General features: G+C 33.8%; 1 protein-coding gene across 2 annotated transcripts in view; it reads right to left on the bottom strand.

Annotated features, from left to right (window-relative positions):
• LOC106469561 (copper-transporting ATPase 2-like) overlaps positions 1-21974 on the bottom strand; it is a 75476-nt gene that overhangs the window by 23629 nt on the left and 29873 nt on the right. For both annotated transcript variants that reach the window (XM_013930056.2, XM_022398101.1), the window contains exons 3-5: positions 19421-20399; positions 1745-1891; positions 264-427 (exon numbers count right to left, since the gene is read on the bottom strand). In XM_013930056.2, the coding sequence (XP_013785510.1) occupies positions 264-427; positions 1745-1891; positions 19421-20399 (1290 nt within the window). The remainder of the gene's footprint in view (positions 1-263; positions 428-1744; positions 1892-19420; positions 20400-21974) is intronic.

Below are 21974 nucleotides of genomic sequence, written 5' to 3'. Positions count from 1 at the left end.
GTCCTATTGACGATGTTGGTGGTTAAACCTCTAGATAATGCTACATTCTTTAAGAAGATGACATTTCTTTGTACCTTTTCTCTGTTTTATACACACACACACATTTATATGGGCATTTAAGTAAAAGACATATTTCTGTGTTGCTTACAGGTCTATTTTTTCAATCTCAGTAATCTAAATATATTTCACTGCCAACTGCATTTGATATTAATGAGTCAATTTATAGCCTAGTAATTCAGTTATTAAAGACATGTCACACTCACCTCTAGCTCAAGTTCTCCTTGACCTGAGCTAACATCCTCTATTACTGAAGACATGTAGCCTAGTTCTGTGATAGCATTTGCTATCTGAGATGGCATGATATAAGCTGGATCAAACTTAACCTCTGCCTTCTGAGCCATGAGTGCAACCAACACATAATGTATTCCTTTAAAGAACACACAGAATGTTTGGGTTAGTTGTATTCTACCTTATTAAATAAACAATGATTCATGTATTGTTTCATATAAAAACAGATTTTACAAAATATTTCACAGGTGTTGATAAATCACACACACACAAAAAAACAGATGAGTAATCACACAACACACACAACAACAAAATATTGATTTCCAATCAACACAAAAAAACATATGAGCAATCACAACACAAAAAAGGTAAGCAATCGCACAAAACACAAAAAAGGTAAGCAATCGCACAACACAAAAAAAACAGATAAGCAATTACACAACACACAAAACAGCTGAGCATCTGTAACATCAATCCTCCAATTCACCTCAAATACATGACAAAAATAATGAAAAACAAACAGGAATTATATTATTCAACTGTGCTAAACCTGTGTATACCTCAGAAATTTCTTTTACTTGAAATGTTCATGAATGATACATTTTTAGAAAGCTCAAACAAAAAAATGTTTGAAATTGAGAAAAAGCGAGTTTTAACATCCTCATCTGATTTCTTTGGCTACAAGTGAACCATGGCTAGACCTCAAAGACAACATCTAGACAATTATTTTTTGGCTACCAAGTGAACCATGGCTAGACCTCAAAGACAACATCTAGACAATTATTTTTTGGCTACAAGTGAACCATGGCTAGACCTCAAACACAACATCTAGACAATTATTTTTTGGCTACAAGTGAACCATGGCTAGACCTCAAACACAACATCTAGACAATTATTTTTTGGACAGCTATTAGACCAATAGAAGCTGACCATTCACAGCAGGCTGCAAGTTGTCTATATGCATCATAAAGTGGAACAGAATGTGAAACTAATGATACAGTTAATAAAACATGAACAAGGCAGGCCATCATCCCAACACATTCAGACAGCTGCTACACGTCTACTGTGGCTTGCTACAAAAATGTGGTATAATTTGTTCAAAAGCATATATAAGTAATAACAATTTTTGAAATAGTTTGTATGTCTATCCAAAAATAATATGATAATCTATATCTGTTTTAATCAAACTGATAGTATAAATATCTTATTGCTTGAAATAATAACTTATATTTATAAGACAGATGGTGATATATATGATTACATTATGAAATAATTATGACTTGCAACTATAATTACATATCACAATTATAGGAATTCGGACTCTTGGCTATGGATTGAGTAAACATTTTTTGAGTAGATTAAAATTTTGTAAAATAACATTATAGTAGGTAGTATCTATCATCTAATTCACCTCAAGTACATCACAAAAATAATAAAAAACAAACAGGAATTATACCATCCAAGTGTGTTAAATGTTTTTCAATGGCAGCAACACACGATGCACAAGTCATGCCTGTTATTCGGATGAAACATTTTTCCAAGTCATCTCCTTCAGCAAATAGTAACTTGGTGTATTGTTTAGTATGTTTGTTGGGGCTTGGTCCTGTTAAGACATAAGAAGGAACATTAAAATAAAAATATTTTTACCAAGTTTATAACATGTATTGCATATGTTACCATGTCATTTAATCAGAAAAACTTTGTTATTCAATAGAAGAAAAAAAATGCATATTTTATCAATGTAAGCAAATTTTAGTGTTACCTTTTTTTTCACATAAATATGTGAACTTCGTCTTTCTACTAAAATTTAGAATTGTCATCGCTCTATACACACAACATAAAACTTACCCATAGTACCACCTGTTTTACAATTAAAATAAATGTAAATAAATATAAAAACAAAGTATATAAAACATAATAAACATTACACTCAATAAAAAATGCTTCAAAACAAGGGGTAGGGTATAGCAAAACTTTGGTACAGTGTATTTCTTTTAGCAATAAAATCAAAATAGATACATGTTAAAGTAGTACTACACTCGTTTTTTTTAAGTCTTTTAATATAAGGTACAATGTTCTTATATTAAGTGTTTAAGGATAAAGTGTACACTGTTTTCCAACTCATTTAGGAGTTTCAAACTTAATTATTCTAAATAATATGATTGAAGAGCATCATATACAAGTTGCAGGTATGTAACAAAGAACAAAATGATTAACCAAATTTAATATATTTTATATGAAAAATCTTATTGCTTCTCACATTATTTTAAGTAGAACCTTTCTTATTTGTCACTTTTAAATGAATCAAACAGTTTAAAATGCTCCAAGCTGTTCATGAACCATGACTAGACTTCAAAGACGATGTCTAGATGATAATTTTTTCGACGGATATTAGACCAATAGAAGCTGACTAATCACAGCAGGCTGCAAGTTGTCTATATGCATCATGAAGTGTAACAGAATGTGAAACTAATGATACAGTTAATAAAACATATGAACAAGGAAAGCCATCATCCCAAAACATTCAGACAGCTGCTACATGTCAACTACGGCCTGCTGTGAAACTGAATGTGATGCTGTACTACACATCATTGTACAGTTGGTTTGAAACAGATTTTATAAGGTCAGCCTGCATGTCAGATGTTAACAATATATATTACACTCACAAAGAGGTTCAAAACATTGTGTTAATTCAACGATAAACCTAGAACAAAGTTACCTGATCTCCAAAACAACTAGAAATTTAAAGACGTAATATATGTGGAAAGACAGGTGTAATGCTTTGTAGTAGATGGTATAGAAAAGGCAAGACTTGATTGACGAAAGAAAAGAAAAAATTGGCTAATCATTTAGTGTATCACTGTTTTGTGATGTGCAGTAACTGTATAAAATAAAGTATTATAATAAGAAGCACATGAAAGTAATTGTTTTTAAATAATAAATAAAAAATTAAAGGCAGCATATGCAAGTGTCTTCCCCCAATCTTTCTTGTTTGATAATATCTTCAGATAACAGTAGATTTTAAAAGAGAATGGTAGACAAATCAAAGAAAGGGGGGCATAAACAACAACATATATACTACAGATTAATACACTTATCACAGTATCAACGTTACACTTCCCTGTGAGAAATATATATATTGAAGCATATTAAATTATGACCTTATAATACAATAGGACAGGCAGTTTCTGTATAAATAGATTCATAATGATAAAAACTTTAGAAGTGATTTTATGGCAAATAAGACTGGTTCTTAGACACCATAATGTAGTTTTGTGCATTATGTGAATAAAAAGCTATTAATAATTAATAACAGCTCTTTATAATGATTAAATATATTCAGAGCTCCCAATTATATACATTAGAATTTTTTTTAACCTTTGTAAAATCAAAAGAAAGACAAAAATCCTAGATCTATCTGTTTCAGTACAAGGAAACTGTCACAAGGTATTGATTGTTGTGCAAAGTCTCATCTAGACTGGTCAAAGTAAGTGGAATGACAGACATAACTTAGTACACATTTCTTGACCTTTGACACCCTCTAAAACTGCAAGAATTGTACAAATCTTATTTCTGTCTGTTTCATTTTATGCGAGTTGCTGCACTGTATCTCTGTGCTAAGCTTTATTTGGATTGATTGAAACAAGGGTACTGCAAGCCAAAATGTGTTTTTGTAATGTTTAACCTTTGACCCCTAAAGCTGGAACTGCAATCAATATCAAAAAAGTATCTGGGCATATTGGACCAATACGCATGTCCTCCAAGTTTCAAAACAATCAGCCCAAAAACAAGAGCAACTCACAATCGTACATGTTGAAAAGAAGAAAGAAAGAAAGAAAATGTCTCCCTCCCTCCTTAAGAAGGAGACAAATAAACTGTACTTAAAGGTGAACTGATGATTTTAGAAAAATTATATGCAAATGTAATGATGTAAATGTTAAAACACACAAGCAAAATTTCAATATTACATATTTAATCCTTTAAAACAGAAACCATGCGTTTCAAAATGTCAAAGTCGTGTTCAAAACTCACCTTTACCTTTCAACTGTCTAATCAAAAATACAGATCACAAAAAAACATTCAGGTGACAGTTGTAAAGCAGTCCACAAGGTAAGAACACAATAAAAATATCCTATGAAATTAAAAACAGCTTCCACTATCAGGCCTTGCTACAGAAAATAACACCAAAGTCTAAACATAACACATCATTTCAATCACCTTCTTCTTAAAATAAATTGAAAATTTACGATGCAACCAGATAAAATTATATGAAATAACAATTCTTGTTCAGACTGGATGCAACAGAATTGCACACAGTGCAAAACATGGAAATGCATTAATGAACTATGTGTCCACAAGACTCGTATATATGACAAATGTCTTCGCTATCACAAACTGCACATAACACCTAACTACACAAGAATCACAAAATAAAAATAAACTCTATTTACATGGTATAAATTAAAAACCCTTTAAATATATAATTGAAATATACAAATATAGAATATATGCAAAGGAAAATCAATCCTTGATTAAAAACATAGGTACATATAAAACATACTTCAAACATCTTATACTTCATAAATCATATAAAATACCATTCATACAGAAATGATAACAGAATGGATAATAAAAAGAAAACTAACATACAAATCCAAAGGGTAAATATGCAAAGTATTGACAAGAGAATAATTTTTTATACATACAAACATTGATTACATTATTTTAAAAGAATTTTTGAACATCATTAGGTCATTACAGTTGATGTCACATCTGCTCATGTTCTATCTGACAAACATGCATCTTGACAATAGAGTTGCAGGATAATCCACACTGCCAAATGCTCCATACAGCTATCATGTTCAAATTACACTCCTCCTTCCTGCTGGCTTTCTATAATCTATCTAATGTATGAAGACCACAGTTTCTCAACACCCATTTCAACAGTCCAATCACACAGACATTGATAGGCTTTATCCAGTGATATAACCAGTATGTCTTTCTATTTCTTTCTTCAGCTGCTTGAGGTATGCCACAGAAAACAACTTGCATTTCTTTTCCAAATTGAGATTCTTCTTGATTATGTTGCTTACTGTTGCCTGGGGAGCATGAACGGCATTTTCTACTGATAATTTTGTTCAGGGATTCTCATCTGTTATTAGATACCACACACTGCTCATCATGGCAGGGGTATGACTAGTTGCAAGTCTCTTTCTGGATAGTCCTGGGTCGTCAAGTTGATACATATTCCTAAGTTTTCCAATGCTACTCAGGCTAACATTTTCTTAAATCGAAAGTGTATTTCCAATAATACTTACCTCCTCTCACACAATAGCTGTTACTTGATTGCTAGGGTTTCTTTTCCTTTGCCCATTTTAGCAAATGGCCTGATTTTTTCTATGCTTTCTCCAGTTTTTTTATTCCACACATAATTGCCCTTGGCCATATCTGTCTCGTGACACTCTCCACCCATGTCAATGCACCATCTATCTTGATACTGTATATATAAGCACCTTCTTCAGATAATATTGTCACTTTTTCGAGACTGACCAAATATGCAGACTCTAAAACTGGCTCTTAGTAGGAAGGAATGGCAGGAGAGTGTGATAGGAGGTAAGCATTATTGGATATACATTTTCAATTTAAGAAAATGTTAACTTCCAAACATACTTACCTCCACTCACACTCTCCTCCTGCCGTTCCTTCCTACTAAGAGCCAGTTTTAGAGTCTGCATATTGATGAGGGGGAAGAGGCCAGTGAGGGCATTATCTATATAAAATGTGTCTGCATAAATTGCAGTCATGCTAGAATAAGATTAGGACCCTAGTATGGGAACTGCACTACATCCAGAACATGTATGATCTTCAAACGAAACTTAAATCATGCACCACAGATGGAAGTTGACATGATCCATCATCATCACTGGCCAGGCCCGAACCAGGTAGCTGAAGTCCCACTGCTGACGGTTGGAATTATAGGGCCATGGCCCTTAAATCCCACACTGGTGACTAGGGCATTTGGACCTTATTAGATATATTTGTGAGTGTATTCTAACCTGTAGTTATAGAGAGATGTGTTCCAAGCCACCAGAATCACAACGAGAAGGTAAGCAACACCGAAGTGGACAAACTCTCTCCTCAACCTGAAAAAGTCTGAAAGGCCACACCCCAAACTTGGAATGAAAGGATCCTGTATGCCACAGTCAACCTGAGGAAACAGAACACATTCCATCTGGAATTATGAACATATATCCTCCCTCCCCAACCATATGGGCAAGGTAATTCCACTTGCCCCAAAATTATGGGAAGGACTTAATACAAACAGTGCTCAACCAAGGACCCAAGATAGAACTACTCTGCATTTGGAATTACAAGGAGACAATGGACCCTCTTCCATGAACAATGTACTGAACCAATATTGATCAAAAAGAAGGGGCCATGCTCAACCCAACTGGATAAGTCAGCATCAAATCTGAACTTGTATTACGAATAGGTTCCTGCATAGACTGGTGCAGTTCCTACCAACATATGGGAAGAAAGCATCCCGTGTCTCAGGTAGGAGGATCTCCAACTTAGCCCTCTTCTTCAAGAGTGGAGAAAAATCACTCAAACTTTCTGGAGGAATAACTTCTGTCCACCACTCCAGTGACTGGAATGGTATGGCATTGTGAAGTCCTGAGGAATAATAATCTGGAAACAGTGCAAGGGGTGAACCAAGATCCCTAAATTTTTAAAAGCAAACTGGCCCTATTCATGCAACTACTGATCAGCAGGGACAGGCAGGATCCCCTTATACTTTGCTCATGATAGTCCATGAGTGGCAGTCCAGCAAAGTGGGAATCCAGTGGATCACTGTTCATGATTCACCATTTGTGTAGAGACTACTGAAGGGATCTCATGTGACCTCACCTCAAACGAACGAAGGATTCAAGTGATGCACATATCCCCAAAAGAGAGAAAACTATACGAGAAGAAAAAGTAAATAAGGGTCAGACAGCCTGTTCCATAGCATGGAACCATATGGTAGACAGCTGAAAACACTGAAATATATTTTGAAAAAGACACTCAGATGGACAATATATTGTGTTGGAGTAAGAACAGATTTCTTAGCTCTGATAAGAAATCCTACCTTGGTTGTTTTGAAAAGCAGTGTCTGGGTGTAACATTCTGCCAACTTACAAGATCTTACTGGCAGTAGCCAATCATCCATGTAATGGTGTGTGCACAGGCCCAAGGAATGGAAGTGACAAGAAATTCGTACAATTTGGCAGAAAACATATGGTGCCAATGTTAGTACAATGGGCAGAATCCTGAACTGCAGTATCTGACCCTTGTGTACAACATGCAGATAGTGGTGGGATGACTCTGCTATGGGAATGTGCAGAGAGGTGTTGGTGACAACAAACTTTGTCATCCACAGTTGTGGCAAAAAATGCCAATGCAGAGTGAGGAATGACTCCATCTTGAACTTTGGAGGATCTAGGAATTGATTTAGATAAAGATCGATGACTGGATGCCAACCTTCCATCTTCAGTTGGGAATAAAATCCTGTAAGAACTGAAATGACTCTGTCCCCTTGACCAACAAATCTGTGACAGCTGTGGAATAAAGTTTTGAAATGCGAGGATCTGAGGGAGGTGAAAACACTACAGGCTGGAGGAGGGTAATAGTGGTGGAGATGTGAGCTGAATGACTAATACTGACATAACCACAGACCACAAAGGCATAAGGTAGTCAACAATGCTGGCATTCTGACTGAAAGGAAGGGCCTTGTAGATATGGGTGGAATCTATTCTGTGTACCAATGGACCGAGGGGCTGATGTCAGGGATTAGGACACTTAAATAAGAATGGAACTATAACCCCCCTATAGGAGCTGCAGAAAGTCAAGAAGCCAACAATGACAGGGATGAATGCAGACGAGCGACATCAACCGTGATTCTAAAAAGACTCTGGAATGTCCACAAAAATAATAGTCAGAGAAAGGGGGGCCTAATGTAACTCATAGTGGGCAGCAGCATGTAGACAAACACTCTCCAACAATGCATCTCTACCCAACAACATACCAGTCAAGAGACCATGGAAAGTGCAGAAGCTGATGATCAAACCAAGATGGATGCTAACAATAGTCCCAACTCGTTATCAAAGTAATGTGGCAATCACTGAGAGATTTTGAAAAAAGGTGTAGGGATGATAAATCTCTCACCACCATAGTTAGGGTAAAAGAAACTACTAGAAAATTGTGACTTATTCAGGTTGACCACAGACTCCATTCTGGAACCCCATATTTCCAGGAGCAGGTCTATTCTCTAAGAGTCTAAATATGCTTTCACCTGGCAGTGACAGGTGAAACAAATGTGGTGGACAAGGCATAGCTGTCCCTTCATGTAATTGAGAAGAAAGCCACCCTGCAGGCTCGAAAGCAACCAGGGAAAGATGCAAAACATCACATACTCGATGTACCAATGGATGAAAAGGATCCAGATGCAGCTGATCCAAATTGGCCTCATGAGAAGTCAACAGAGCAAAGGAAGGCATTGAAAAAGATAATCTAAATTCTCTCCAGAATGTTCAGGATCATCTACTAGTGCAGCCTCCCAGAGAAATACTACCAGACCTAATGTATGTCTCCATTTCACTATAGATAAGTTCACAGACAGCCTCAACTGAGAGTGACTCCCCCATCTGATTTGTGAGCAATACTAGACATCAGAGGTGGGAGAGGAGAGACCTGATTTGCCTCCATGCCAGATACACTAATCTGAGAATACATACCATAAATTTGCTTACCAAGCAAAAAGTTTTTTTTTTAGTTTATGAAAATCAAATAGTAAACATGAAGATCACTCAAAGTATCTCCAACAGTCACACTACAGAGAAACCCATTAGTGAATACTTTGTCAAGAAAAAGTGACAATATTATCTGAAGGATGAATTTATATACAGTACCAAGAAAGAGGATGCATTGATGTAGATGGAGAGTTTCACGAGACAAATAATGTCAAGGGCAATTAAGTGGGGAATAAAAGATTGAAGCAAGCGAGAAAAAAATAAGACCAACATTTAGATGGGCAAAGGAAAACAAACCTTAGCAGTTGAGCAATAGCTGTAGCATGAGAGGGGTAAATATGTTTTGGAATACAAGGTATATCCTCATTTTTGGAATTCCACATTCCCAATTTGAACACATCTTTAAGATATCAGTATACGAATAACTTGCATTTAAAAGGGTTGTTATGCTTCCTATGCAAAAGTCATCACTTTTCAATGGAATTACACTACATACAACATGCCAAACAATGTCAAAATGTTGTTCTAAAACATGTTTTTTCACTGCAACTTTATAATTGACTGATGTTGTCACATGACTTACTTATTTGCATATTCAAAATAATGTGTGTGTGTGCGTGTATATATAATTTCCCAGGACTTTCACAAGCCTACTTTATGGATTGAACAGAATCATCATCATCATTGTGGTTCAGGGCTGTTATTAACTGGCATCCTTCCAGAAATGACTTGCAAAAGACCTAATTGTCTTGACTAGTTTATGCATTTTTTTTGTCTCTGCAAGCTATGCTTATAGTCTCTGAAATTCATCAGCAGCCCTGGAGTCTTTTCGAAATCAGTTCTCCTCACGAAGTATACAGGCCCAGGCAGGATTCCAACATGTTGCCTGGGCTTGGCAATGATTCTGCCAAAGCATCTACACAGCTTCAATCATTATCACCTATACTGTTGTCAGCACAGTCACTTGTAAGTCACTGCCTCTTCACTCAAGTCACTTTTATTCTTTCACATCTATGCATGTGTTAAAAAGCAGGAAAAGACATAAAACTAAGTTATGCTACACACCTTTCAACATGCAGTAACTTTTAAAATTTTCTCTACAATAAAAATGCTACCATTTGACTATTTATTTTCTCTGCTATACACTGCAACTGCAAAATGTCAGTTTTCTTAAGTAGACTTCATACCATACAGGAAAGACAGCTACATAAATTGTAAAGCATCTCACTCAATCTCTCAATCTATGACGTAGTAGTAGTAGTAGTAGTATTTACTTTATTCAGTTTTTCACTCTTCTGAGCATAGGTGCTTTCAACAACTCATGCATTTTAACTAATGTGATTTTATCAATGTTTATCAATCACAAGCAAGCACATGCATATATTAATACATTACACACACACACACAGATTTTGGTTGAAATGGCACACATTTTCATTGTCAGGCTTTAACCCAGACTCCCTATTCACATCACACTCAACACTACTAATAGAAAATAAATGTAAACATTTCAACATAAAACAAATGTTCACAGGGATAAAAAGAAAAGTAAATAAATACTTTTTACTCTGTTCTTCTTTCTAAATGAAATCACAAGTAGTACACTCGTGTAACCGTCGATGATATAAACTATTCCAACCCCCTCTACTTTCTAGCTGCACTACTTAGATATATCAACTTTCCCTATGGAGCCATACTTAATGTCAATCACATTTTTAATGCAGATATATAACCAAATACTGTTGCACAAACTTTGTCATTTATTTCAGAAAATGTTTATAGGCGTTTCTAATAAACAAGTTAAAACTAAAACTTCTCCATGGAACAACACCTGCACAAGAGGTGAACTAATGTTAATCTTAGTTAATGAGCACAGTATATTTAATGATGTCAGTGGTATTCTAAATGTACAAGATAACATCAACAACTTGCTCGTAGCTTGCTAAAACTCTAGGTTCTCCAGTCAACACCATGCACTCTTTTTAGCCATCAAAATCTAGAGAATAACACTGAATATTTTGTCAATATTTAACAATTAAGTTCCAAGCAATAACTCACTAGAGAATATGGGACACAACCATCTTTCAGCTCATAGCCAATAGGGATTGCAGCTCACACAACCATCCAAACTACTAAAATCTGGCAAATCTTATATACATACATAGTTACATATGTATAATCAAATTTAATTTTATAGAAAAGAAAAAGAATAAATAAATAAATGAAAAAATTTACTTGCAAGAATAAAAATACAGACAAAAAACAAATATCCAACACTGGGACACAAACATAAAGTGGGTCATTACGTAATATGCCACAGTTTTTACGGTACCAGCAGAAGTAAGACCCAAATTGTGATGGTGGTACAACATCCATACATTTAATCTAAATGTTGCTTGACTCATATGCTTAGCAAAACAAAAGAAAGAAAAGAAACAGATGGGGGCTTGAGCTTAATTTCATGTCCAAACATTAACATCTTTGGAGAACACCCATTAGACTATTGCTCTGTTGTGAGCCTTGAATTTTTACTAGATGTGCTCATTTCCTTCTTGGTCAAACTGTTGATGCAACAACTCCATGACAACAACTTTCCAGCTACTGATCTGATCAGGTTCCAGGAACTCCATGACATTTAATGCCCAGCCATTTAAACAAAAATAAAATGATTCATTGTTTATTCATGTATGCAAGAATGCAAAGCACCTACCTATTCAAACCACTTAAGAAAGTGAAATAAATATTTCTTCCCTAAACTCCTGATGGATAGATAAAATTCTAACTTAACTATTTTATGCCAGTTCTAGAAAGGGTAACTTACCATCGTGCATTATGTCATTCTTCATGAATGATTGTGAAGACAGCATTAACTTAAGCATCAAATGTTCTTTAGCAGCTTGTGTCCAAGTGAGTTATGTAATCCCATAGAACCTGAAGCTGCTCAAACCACAAGGTTCTGATTGGCACATAGCATCAACACTTTTCTCATTACAAGACAGCTCTTAGCTAATCCAGGGTACATTATACACAGGACATGATGCTAACCATTCCATTGGGAATTGGGTAGGGTTAGGTTGGCAAATGTTATCAGACTAACACAATTAGTCTGCTAGGTAGCCACTTCAAAAGATATATTCAGTACTGGCCTTCAGGACATCTCAACACAACAGTGTTCTTTGTGGTTTTCCACCATTGTCCTTGGGTATGGTTGATCTGTAAAAGAATGGCTAAAATTATCAGTGACTCCTGATGGTCCAAACCACAGTTCAGTCATCTTGGTGGTGGAACACAAGTTCTGGAATACCCACTTAAGAGCATTTAGTATTCAGTAGAGGGTTTCTCTAAAACAATCTGGGATCCTTTGGATCTCACTCTCAGATCAGTTCAGCTTTCCTCCTGTTTTCTGCTATTCATGTCAGAGGCATCACATAGTTTCTCATAAGAAGAACAAGAGAAAAAAAGAAATAACTGGAGGAATTAAATATAAACTCACTACCACTTCTGCAATAGCTAGGTCCTTGTCAAGTTAAAACGATAAGTTGTGGCAATCGAATAATAAAACAAGCACAATTTCCACTAAAACCAAAGGTTCAAAGGCCTAGTATGTGAAAAGAAAAGTGTAATGATTTGTTGTAGGTGTAATGAAAGAAACAAGATTCGGAGATAAAGATAAAATAATGAGCATTATATTGATGAAGAAAACAAGAGAAAGATGGCAGATTATACAGTGGACTATTGCTTTATGATATGAAGTTAGAAGAAAAGGAACTACTAAAATCAGAAGCAAATGAAAGAAAATCACATTTAGATAAAGAGCCAAGTGGTAATAAACGATACTTAAAATTACTTTGAACAATTCAGCAACCTCTATCTCACTCAGATTAGTAAAGGGCTTGAACATGCCTTCATAACTGGTACATCTAGTGGAGGCTTAAATTCCATGGGACATCTCAAAGCCAATGGGGACTGCTTGACCCCAGGAGAACTCGGAGCCAACCTAATGACTGATGAATAAAATCTCCAATGGGGTTGGCCACAGTGAAGACACTGTCAGCTGAGAATAAATTAGGACCATGAATAAGAACATATACCCCCAGTTTTTCTGATTGGTCAGGTACTGAGAAAAATTTAATTGTGGAATGTTGTTTGGTATCATCAAATAGATTTATTCATGTTTTGATGTTTTCAGTATATGTTGATGAAGTCTCAGTCATATTTTAACTTTTTAACCATTAATTTTGCTGATTGTATTAACCTCAGTTCATCTTTAAGTATAACCCAAATAATTAATTTGTTATATCTCACCTACCTTTGAGTGCTATATTAATGGCTGAATGCACTGTTGATAAAAAGTTGTCAAGGCAGAAAACAGCTTATATCATATGACTGCTATGAATTACATGATTTACCATTTTCATTTGGCAATAAAAGTATCATTATGTTTCAGTAATTATTTGATGTAAACTCTGTTTCTCTTTGAAACTAGACTTGTATTTGTTCTCAACTGACTGATTGGAACTCTCAGTATCCATTTTTCTTATTTGTAGACAAGAGCAGAAACATAAATTAATTCTGGAAACTAGATAGATGTATACAGAATTAATTATATGTCTTTACTGATTGCTGCCTCATTCAGACAGTAGTTAACTTTTTTTTCAGTAGTGGCAGCCCCTGCATTTTCGACCTAGAAGAAGCCGAGCCTCAAAGTGGACCAGTAGCAGATAACTCTTACTGGAGTTGGCTCCCATGAGAGTGTTGTCAGCCATGTTGAAGAAACACTCATGAAATGTCTTGTCAGAGAGTGCAACATATCCAAATACCAATGGTGCCAGAAGAACTTACACCTCTCGTAGAAACATTATAAATCAAACCCAAAAACAAAACCTTTTTTGAGCTTGGATCCTCTCAAGGGCTGACCAGAATATGTGAGGTAAGGGGGGGGGATGGATCCCCAGATAACATATGCTGCCTGAGTCTCCAACCATCAGGCTCAATATCACTATCATTAACCATGTTACAGCAGATCTCTGTGTAAATGAAGCACTGTCATGAGGTGGCCATTTAATGAACCAAAAATTGAGACCTCTATAATAGAGAAGTGGAATGAAACCACTGCACTCAAGGATTTGCTGGCAGTGTTGAGGTCAGGGGTATGAAACCTTATGTGTGCGCCTAGTAAGTGTATATATTTGTTCTATTTATTGTAAGTTTAGAGAGGGTTTAATGATATGGTGTTTTAATCTGACAAGGATGACCTGCTCTAATGTTTTGGTTTTATTATTGTATTTCATTTCATATATATTTCTATGAAAGGGTTATTTTGTATTATTTCTAGTAATGACTTTCAAAAGCCTTTTTAAGCTTGAATCTTAGTATTTAGTAATTTTTTGGAGGCCTTGTTTCAATATGACTTTTTTTTCTTTTGATTTTATTGAATGTTCCATTTTTATAAAATGTATTCCTTCAAGTGTGTATGTATACATGTTATTTGGCAACATTATAGTTTTGTATTATGATTATAGCTGTTAAAAGGTGCTAATATGTATTGTATACTAACAAAGTACTATATCATTATTCTAGAGTAGCTCATAATGTGAAAATTATGTCCTAATTATCTTTGTTAAAGGGTGTTTTACTATGTATTTTTTTACATTTTGTCGATAGTTAGTTTCTTTCCTGTGCTGCATTTTATTCAGTAAAGAATGTATAACTGTTAAAGGACATTTTAATGTTCTTTAAATTGTACTTTATAAAGGATGTTTTTTATACATAAATCTTTGTTATAGGGGATCTTTGTAGTGCGAGATTATAGCTTGTACCTAAATTAAAGGGTTTGTCACCTAATGTTATCAGATGTGTTGCCAATTAACAGCTATAGCCATGGTTTTCTTGTTAAAGGGTTGTGCCATCTGTTTTATATTTAAATGTTTATAGGAATGTCAGAAAGCTATAATAATCCATAAACAATGTACATTTGTAAATACAGTTGGTTTAAAGTTAAAATTAATGTTAACTTATTCAGGTATGTGAAGTTTTTATAAAACATGTTCAAAAGTGTCAGTAAGTCAATTCACTTCTATTTGTTCTTCATCATACCTTGGTGATAACATCTGATCTACCCATGCGAGATACAGCTGTAAAGTTGCACCTTGTGCAAGAAGTTGACAAGATTGTCTTACAATGACAGGTCAGGTGGTATCTAAAGGTTAAAACCTACCTTATGCTTGAATGGGATGACCAGTCATGTGGGTAGCACTTATTGCTTTGAGTAAGTCCAACATTATTGATTCAGCTAAGTAACATGAGATTTAATCAGTCTGGAACATTACCTCGAGTGAGTCAGTAAATTTAATGGTATAGCCAGCTTAATCACCTTGCAACCCTGGCAAAGGTAATAATTTATTGTCCACAAGGTGAAGCACATGCACACTGTTGAGTTGTGTAAAATAAAGATCATTTTCATTGTTTCTCACACTTTACGACCGGTCCATATTCAGTTAATTTTAGTGGAAATAAGTATTACTTTGCAATTTTTCTTGCCGAACTACACACTGTATAGCAGATCTACCTAAATTACTCTTTCGAGAAATCAGTTTACCTTAAAATATCACTCACTGATAAACAACAGTAGATCTAAGAGAGTGCTAACTATATTAAATCAAAAGTAATGCTATGTACATTAAATATTTTAATATAATATTTTCTTCAACAAATAGAAGTAGTAGTTCCACAAATACTGATGATCAACTTTGGATGAAATATACAAGTCATTCGGTTTGTCACACACACAAAAAGAGACTATAAAATCTGTTTGTATCTTAAACCCATTCTCTGGCATTACACAATCCAAGTATATCAAGCAAAAAGTAATATGAAAATGTTAATTATATGTACTATAGTATTACAACTGCATTGTTTTTAGTATGACAACTCAACTTTAATCAAAACAAAAGGAAAATTCAGTTTGATTTAATTTAGAATTACAAATGTAACAAATTGATGTATATGCTTAATAATTACTAAAATATATTTCTGGTTTTTATACATAATGCATATATGATTTCCGATTAGTTGCATTAGAAGCATTTAAGAACACATTATTATTTCATCTTTCCATAATTCTACATTACATCTCTAAGAACTTACAAGTGAAAGCCAAAAAGAATGTACAATAACATGTGAACTACAATATATCTGCCACATCCAGTGACAATGAGGCCTTTGGCCCAATACCAGAACTCTTCACATTAGCTGCAATGCACTATATTTGTATAAAATTAGTCTAAATATATAGTTTTACTTCTCAACACCACCTCCATACTAAAGTCCCCACTAAAGGTTTAGAACCAGTTTACAAAAAAGTGCTGAGATTTCTCAGAAAGGCCTTGAAAAATGCTCAGAACAGGGTTCGTACACAGTCATGAACAAAATTCCAAAACTTTCTCAAGGATTTTATATCTATTTTCCAAGACTCCAAAAAATACATTGTTGTTACCATATGATTACCAAGAAGACTTCTGATTTGAGCCACAAGAAGAATTTGGAAAATAAATAAAAAAAACATTTTCAGTGAACTTGATTTTTAAATCCAGTTTTAAACAAATATTCACTGTGATCTACTAACTTTGCTTCATAAATATTATAGTACAAAGTTAAAAATTAATAACAGAACTGTGTGCAACAGAGCTGGGTGTTTGCTAATTGATTAGTCAACTGGCCAACTTCATAATTTGGTGGATCACTGTATTGTTATAACATATCCTAACATGATATTAATCTTCCTATATCATCTACTTTTGGATTTTTTTTAAATCATTTTCAAATTACCCTCAATTTTATATGTTACAAAATTACCTTCAGTTTTACATGTTACAAAATTACCTTCATGTTTTACATGTTACAAAATTACCTTCAGTTTTACATGTTACAAAATTACCTTCAGTTTTACATGTTACAAAATTACCTTCAGTTTTACATGTTACAAAATTACCTTCAGTTTTACATTTTTTTTGCAAAAATATTCAGCACAAATGTTTTTCTTTAATGGTAATCTGGACATTTCCAAGTTAGTAAATTAATTGCTGTTAATCACTAAAGTCAACTACAGGTAACAACTAGTTGTCATTTTATTTGTTTTTGAAATATGCAGTATTGCCCACTAAACTTTTGTAAATAAAATAAACTGATAATTGAAAAATGAAAACATATGTTACTATCACTGATAAGGGAAATAATGTTGATATTGAAAACATATCACAATTGCAATTAGAAATAATCCGGTAGTAAGTCAATTTCTGCATGTGATTGAGTAAGATAAACAAAAATATTCAATAAAGATTTGAGTCATCAGAATAAAAGAAAAAAAAGTTCTTATCTTTCTTTCTGCATAGCTGTCAGGAGTTTGTAAATAAAACAGCCCATATGTCAATTTGTTTTAGAATTTTTCTGCCCATCCCAATAAATAACTTTGCTTTAACTAAAGAACCTATCACCCCCTGAAAATATACTATCCATTTCTTGGTTTTCATAGGTTTCTCTTGGTTTTTGTACAGGCCTTAGTAGAAACCTTATGGTGTCACATCAAGTGGTTTGATTATTTACCAATAAATACAGAGGTTTATCTGTTTTAAAGGTAAAGAAATTTTATAGACATAATAATATATTTTCATTGTGAAACTAAAAAGTCACATGACAAGAGATTGTGTAATGTTTAATAAAGATATTTTGATGATGTTTGGTTCTTTGTTTAAAATTAAGATGTTTTTACTTTTTAATAGATATTTATGGTTTTATGGAAATGAAATGTTTATAAACATGATTGTTTTTTATTATGTTAATCAGATATAATCAACATAAAATCAGATAAACTTAATTAAGTTTAATGAATACGATATGCAACTCAAATCTTTATTCATTATATTTATGTTTATCCTATTCAAACAATACAAATAAATAAATTGGCTAACTGATTACTTAATTATTTCTAATGGCAACCGTGATATGTTTTACATATAAACATTATTACCCTTGTTATTGTTAATAAAATATGATTTCACTATTTAATCATCAATTTATCTTATTTATATAGATCAGCGTGGAATTACTACACATTTTAAAAACAAACACAATGTAGACCACATGGTGGTATTTAGTCAGCATTAGCAATTCATTCATTAATTAGGAAATGTCCAGATTATTCTTAAATAACATTTGTAGCAAAATTTTATCTTTAGATAAAAAATGTTTTTTTTTGCAAACTATTGTTTAGAAAAAATATGTTTTCCACAAAATATAACCTTCAGAAGAGGTATATTAAACCATAGGTAATTTGTATAACCTTCAGAAGAGGTATATTAAACCACAGGTAATTTGTATAACCTTCAGAAGAGGTATATTAAACCATAGGTAATTTGTATAACCTTCAAAAGAGGTATATTAAACCATAGGTAATTTTAAAATTATTTAAAAAACTAATTTGAACAAATAGAGCAAGATTAATAGCATGTTATAAAATAGTGTTGTAGTTGAAATCTTGTTTCTTGCTTGTATGGATGTGTCTGTGGGGGTGGTGGGGGGGCATGTATTAATTGATTAATCTAATTTAACTGATTAATGAGCCCATTGATTAATCAATTAACGAGTAGCACTAATTGCTCAGCACAATGAAATGTTGCTGCCATCTACAAAAACAATAAGAATGTGCTCCTAAAACTTCAGTGTGTTAATTTGCATTTATAATTAACATGTATATATATATACATATACATATGTTGTTTTTTTCCACACAAAAATCACAATACCATAGTGTGCATTAAATGACTTCTCACTGGGATAGTTATGCTGAATCAACTATTTTTCTTGTTTCTACTTCATAAAATACAGCTAATTACACGTACTCAGAGAAAAACAGACATGTAGATTCTTTCTCAAAATAAATTGATTCCCAAATAACCTTACACAGTTCAAATATTTACACTACAAACAGAAGATCAGGAGACTAAGGGATCATAATCAACAGTAAAAGTTTGTGATGATATCAGTTAATTAAAATACTACTTTTTGAAATATGCATGGCCACATTTCAATATGGAGAATGTGTCACATTAGATTAGAGAATAAGGAGCAGTCAACTATTCTGAAGTTCGGTGAGTGTAACCACTTTAAAAACATTCCAGTAACACACCACTATTTCACTTTAAAAATTATTACCTGGAAATAAACATGTGCACCTAATTGTTAATCATATAAACATGTGCTACATCTGTGCAGTCACAGGTACATATAGATGTGCAATTGTTTATTTATACTTATGTGTGTAAGTTTAATGTATATTTCACACTAACCTCTCTTCTCAATGCCGATGTCTGTTTGGTCACTACTTGTTACTGTATTCTGTGGATGAGAGATGCGAGGTACCCATGGGTCCATTACCAGCTTCTGGGAGTCTTGTACTTCACATTCAAATCCCATGTTGTCTATCATTTCTGCTATCTGTTGAAGGCTTATCAAAGAAGGCTGGTACTGAACAGTGGCCGAGTTCTCCTGTAATGATACTTTAATACTAATGATACCTTTCACCGTGCCGATATGATCTTCAATATTATGAACACAAGACATACAGGTCATTCCTTTGACTTTCAAAGTTCCAGTAGCTTGGTCAGAATTCATTTTATGACTGTTACTATCTTGACTACATACAGCGACATTTTTAGCTTTATCTGTTAAAAGAGTGGCTTCATACCCCATGTCTTCTATCATATTCTGTAGCTGTTCTGGTGTAACTTCTAAGGGGTTAAATTTAACAGTGGCCAAGCAATCTTCTAGTGACACTATTATATTTCTAATACCTGGACTGTTAATTAAATTTTCTTCTATCTTACTAACGCAGGACTGACATGTCATTCCCTGAATGTGGATTCTCACAACAGACGAATAATTCCTGGAGGATTCTTGTAATTTCGTTGATTTAGTATTTTCCGGAGAAACAGTAGCTGTGAAACCCATCTCGTTGATGATGTTAAGTAACGTCTGTGGATTCGTTTCATTAATATTGTATGCAATCCTTGCCAATTCTTCCTGAAGAGAAACTTTCACGGTATGTACACCCGCTTGTGACGATACGCGTCTTTCAATGTTACGAACGCATGATTCACAAGTCATGCCCTGCACTCGTAGTGTGACGTCCTGTAGTGTTGGCAGAGAAACGATAGAATCCTCAGGACAGGCCTCAAAACCCATGTCTTCAATTTGGGCTGCTAATTCTTTTATTGTAACCACTCTACTATCAAACGTGATCTCAGCTTTCTTCCTGCCAAGATAAACCTGTAAATAAACGGTAAAATAAGAATGTTCAACTCTCGTAATGAATGACACCAATACTAATAAATCAATAAATAGATAAACTAAAAAAACAAATTAAGAGGGTTATCTAGATGGATTTTTTGGAATTACTGAAATGTACGGAAATCTTTAAAGTTGAAATTTTAAAAAGTATTGGAGTTCTCAGACGTACGAGATAACCCCATTCATTTTAAAGCTAATTGTTAATATATTGTTGACACGGTACGTAATATTGTTGAATGCCTTAACTTCATTCAACTGAAATTATTTGTGTTAATACTAATGTTCTTTTTGATCTTACAAATCAAAGTAAAATCGATTGTGAGGAACCGATTTCTAATTACTTGTTTATTATTTCGCCGTTACGATTTATTTCGTCCACCTTTTCTCCAAACCTATATTTCCATCATACATATACACTCCATCAAAATATGAAGCCTAGTCTCATTCCTTCCATTTGTCCTTGCCCATGGTTACTAAATATAGGTAGAATTCCACGAAGCCGATATAACTCAGTGACGAGTGATGAATCGAATGATAGATTGAGCTTCACATTTATTTTTTAGTGTTTTAAATAGCTTAAAAGCTCAATGATTCACAAAAATAAATTAGGGGCATTAATGTTGCACGTTCTTGAAATTCCTATGCAAATACTGTGCAACTAAAAGAATTCCTAAAAACAAAGTTACGGTTTGTTTTTAAGTCGAACGCTTCTGAAGAAGCTTTAAAGCGAAAGGCTGAGTGTCAAACTAAACATATATAACAAATTTTGTGTTATAAGATTGCAGTAGTAAAATAATGTTCGAAAAATGTCCTCAAGTTTCTTAACATAGAATAATACTTCTCTTTTCTAATATGGTATTCACAAAACGTTTTTATAAAGTACAAAAAAAACACTACTGTATTATGTAACTGAAATGAAAAAAAAAAACTTTAAACAATTTTAATTTTTTTATTCCCTCTTTGACCTACACAACCATTTGTAGCAGATACAGGACCTTGAGTGAAAATTAAATACTTTTTTCTATGTACTAATAATTGTCTTATTATTGAGTACAATATCCGAGTGCAAAGTTCTTAATTCTTTTTTAGACTTCTCGGTTTTTTCATATACTCAATTTAATTTCAAAAACTCGTGGTTTAGTTTCGAAATAAAACAATAGGCAATCCAAAAGCTTTGTCAGTATGTATAGAAAGAGAAAATTAACATTCCCGTTCTAACCATAGAAACAAAATAATTTCCCGAATTTTCTAGTACTGACAGTATTGGTTAACGTAACAGATGAATTCTTTATACGAACATGTAAAGCGAAAACATACAGGTACAAGATATTGTTTTCGGAAGTACCTGCATGAATTCAACGGTTATTTGAAACTTTACTTTGTGATATTAAGTCTACAAACAGAGCGTCCATCTTTGTACGAGTTCCGCTGTTTTTAAATAGCGTCCGATTCATAACAGGATACGACTCGAAGTTTGACAACGATAAAAACAAATTTCCTGTGATGGCTCGGTCCAAGTAAGTGGAATAACAAGGCATTTTTAGAATGTAGACT

This window comes from Limulus polyphemus, unplaced genomic scaffold (assembly GCF_000517525.1).
Source record: "Limulus polyphemus unplaced genomic scaffold, Limulus_polyphemus-2.1.2 Scaffold3545, whole genome shotgun sequence".
NCBI lineage: Eukaryota > Metazoa > Arthropoda > Merostomata > Xiphosura > Limulidae > Limulus > Limulus polyphemus.
The sequence above is the reverse complement of the archived record's forward strand: the minus strand, read 5'-3'. Positions and strand labels throughout refer to the sequence as shown.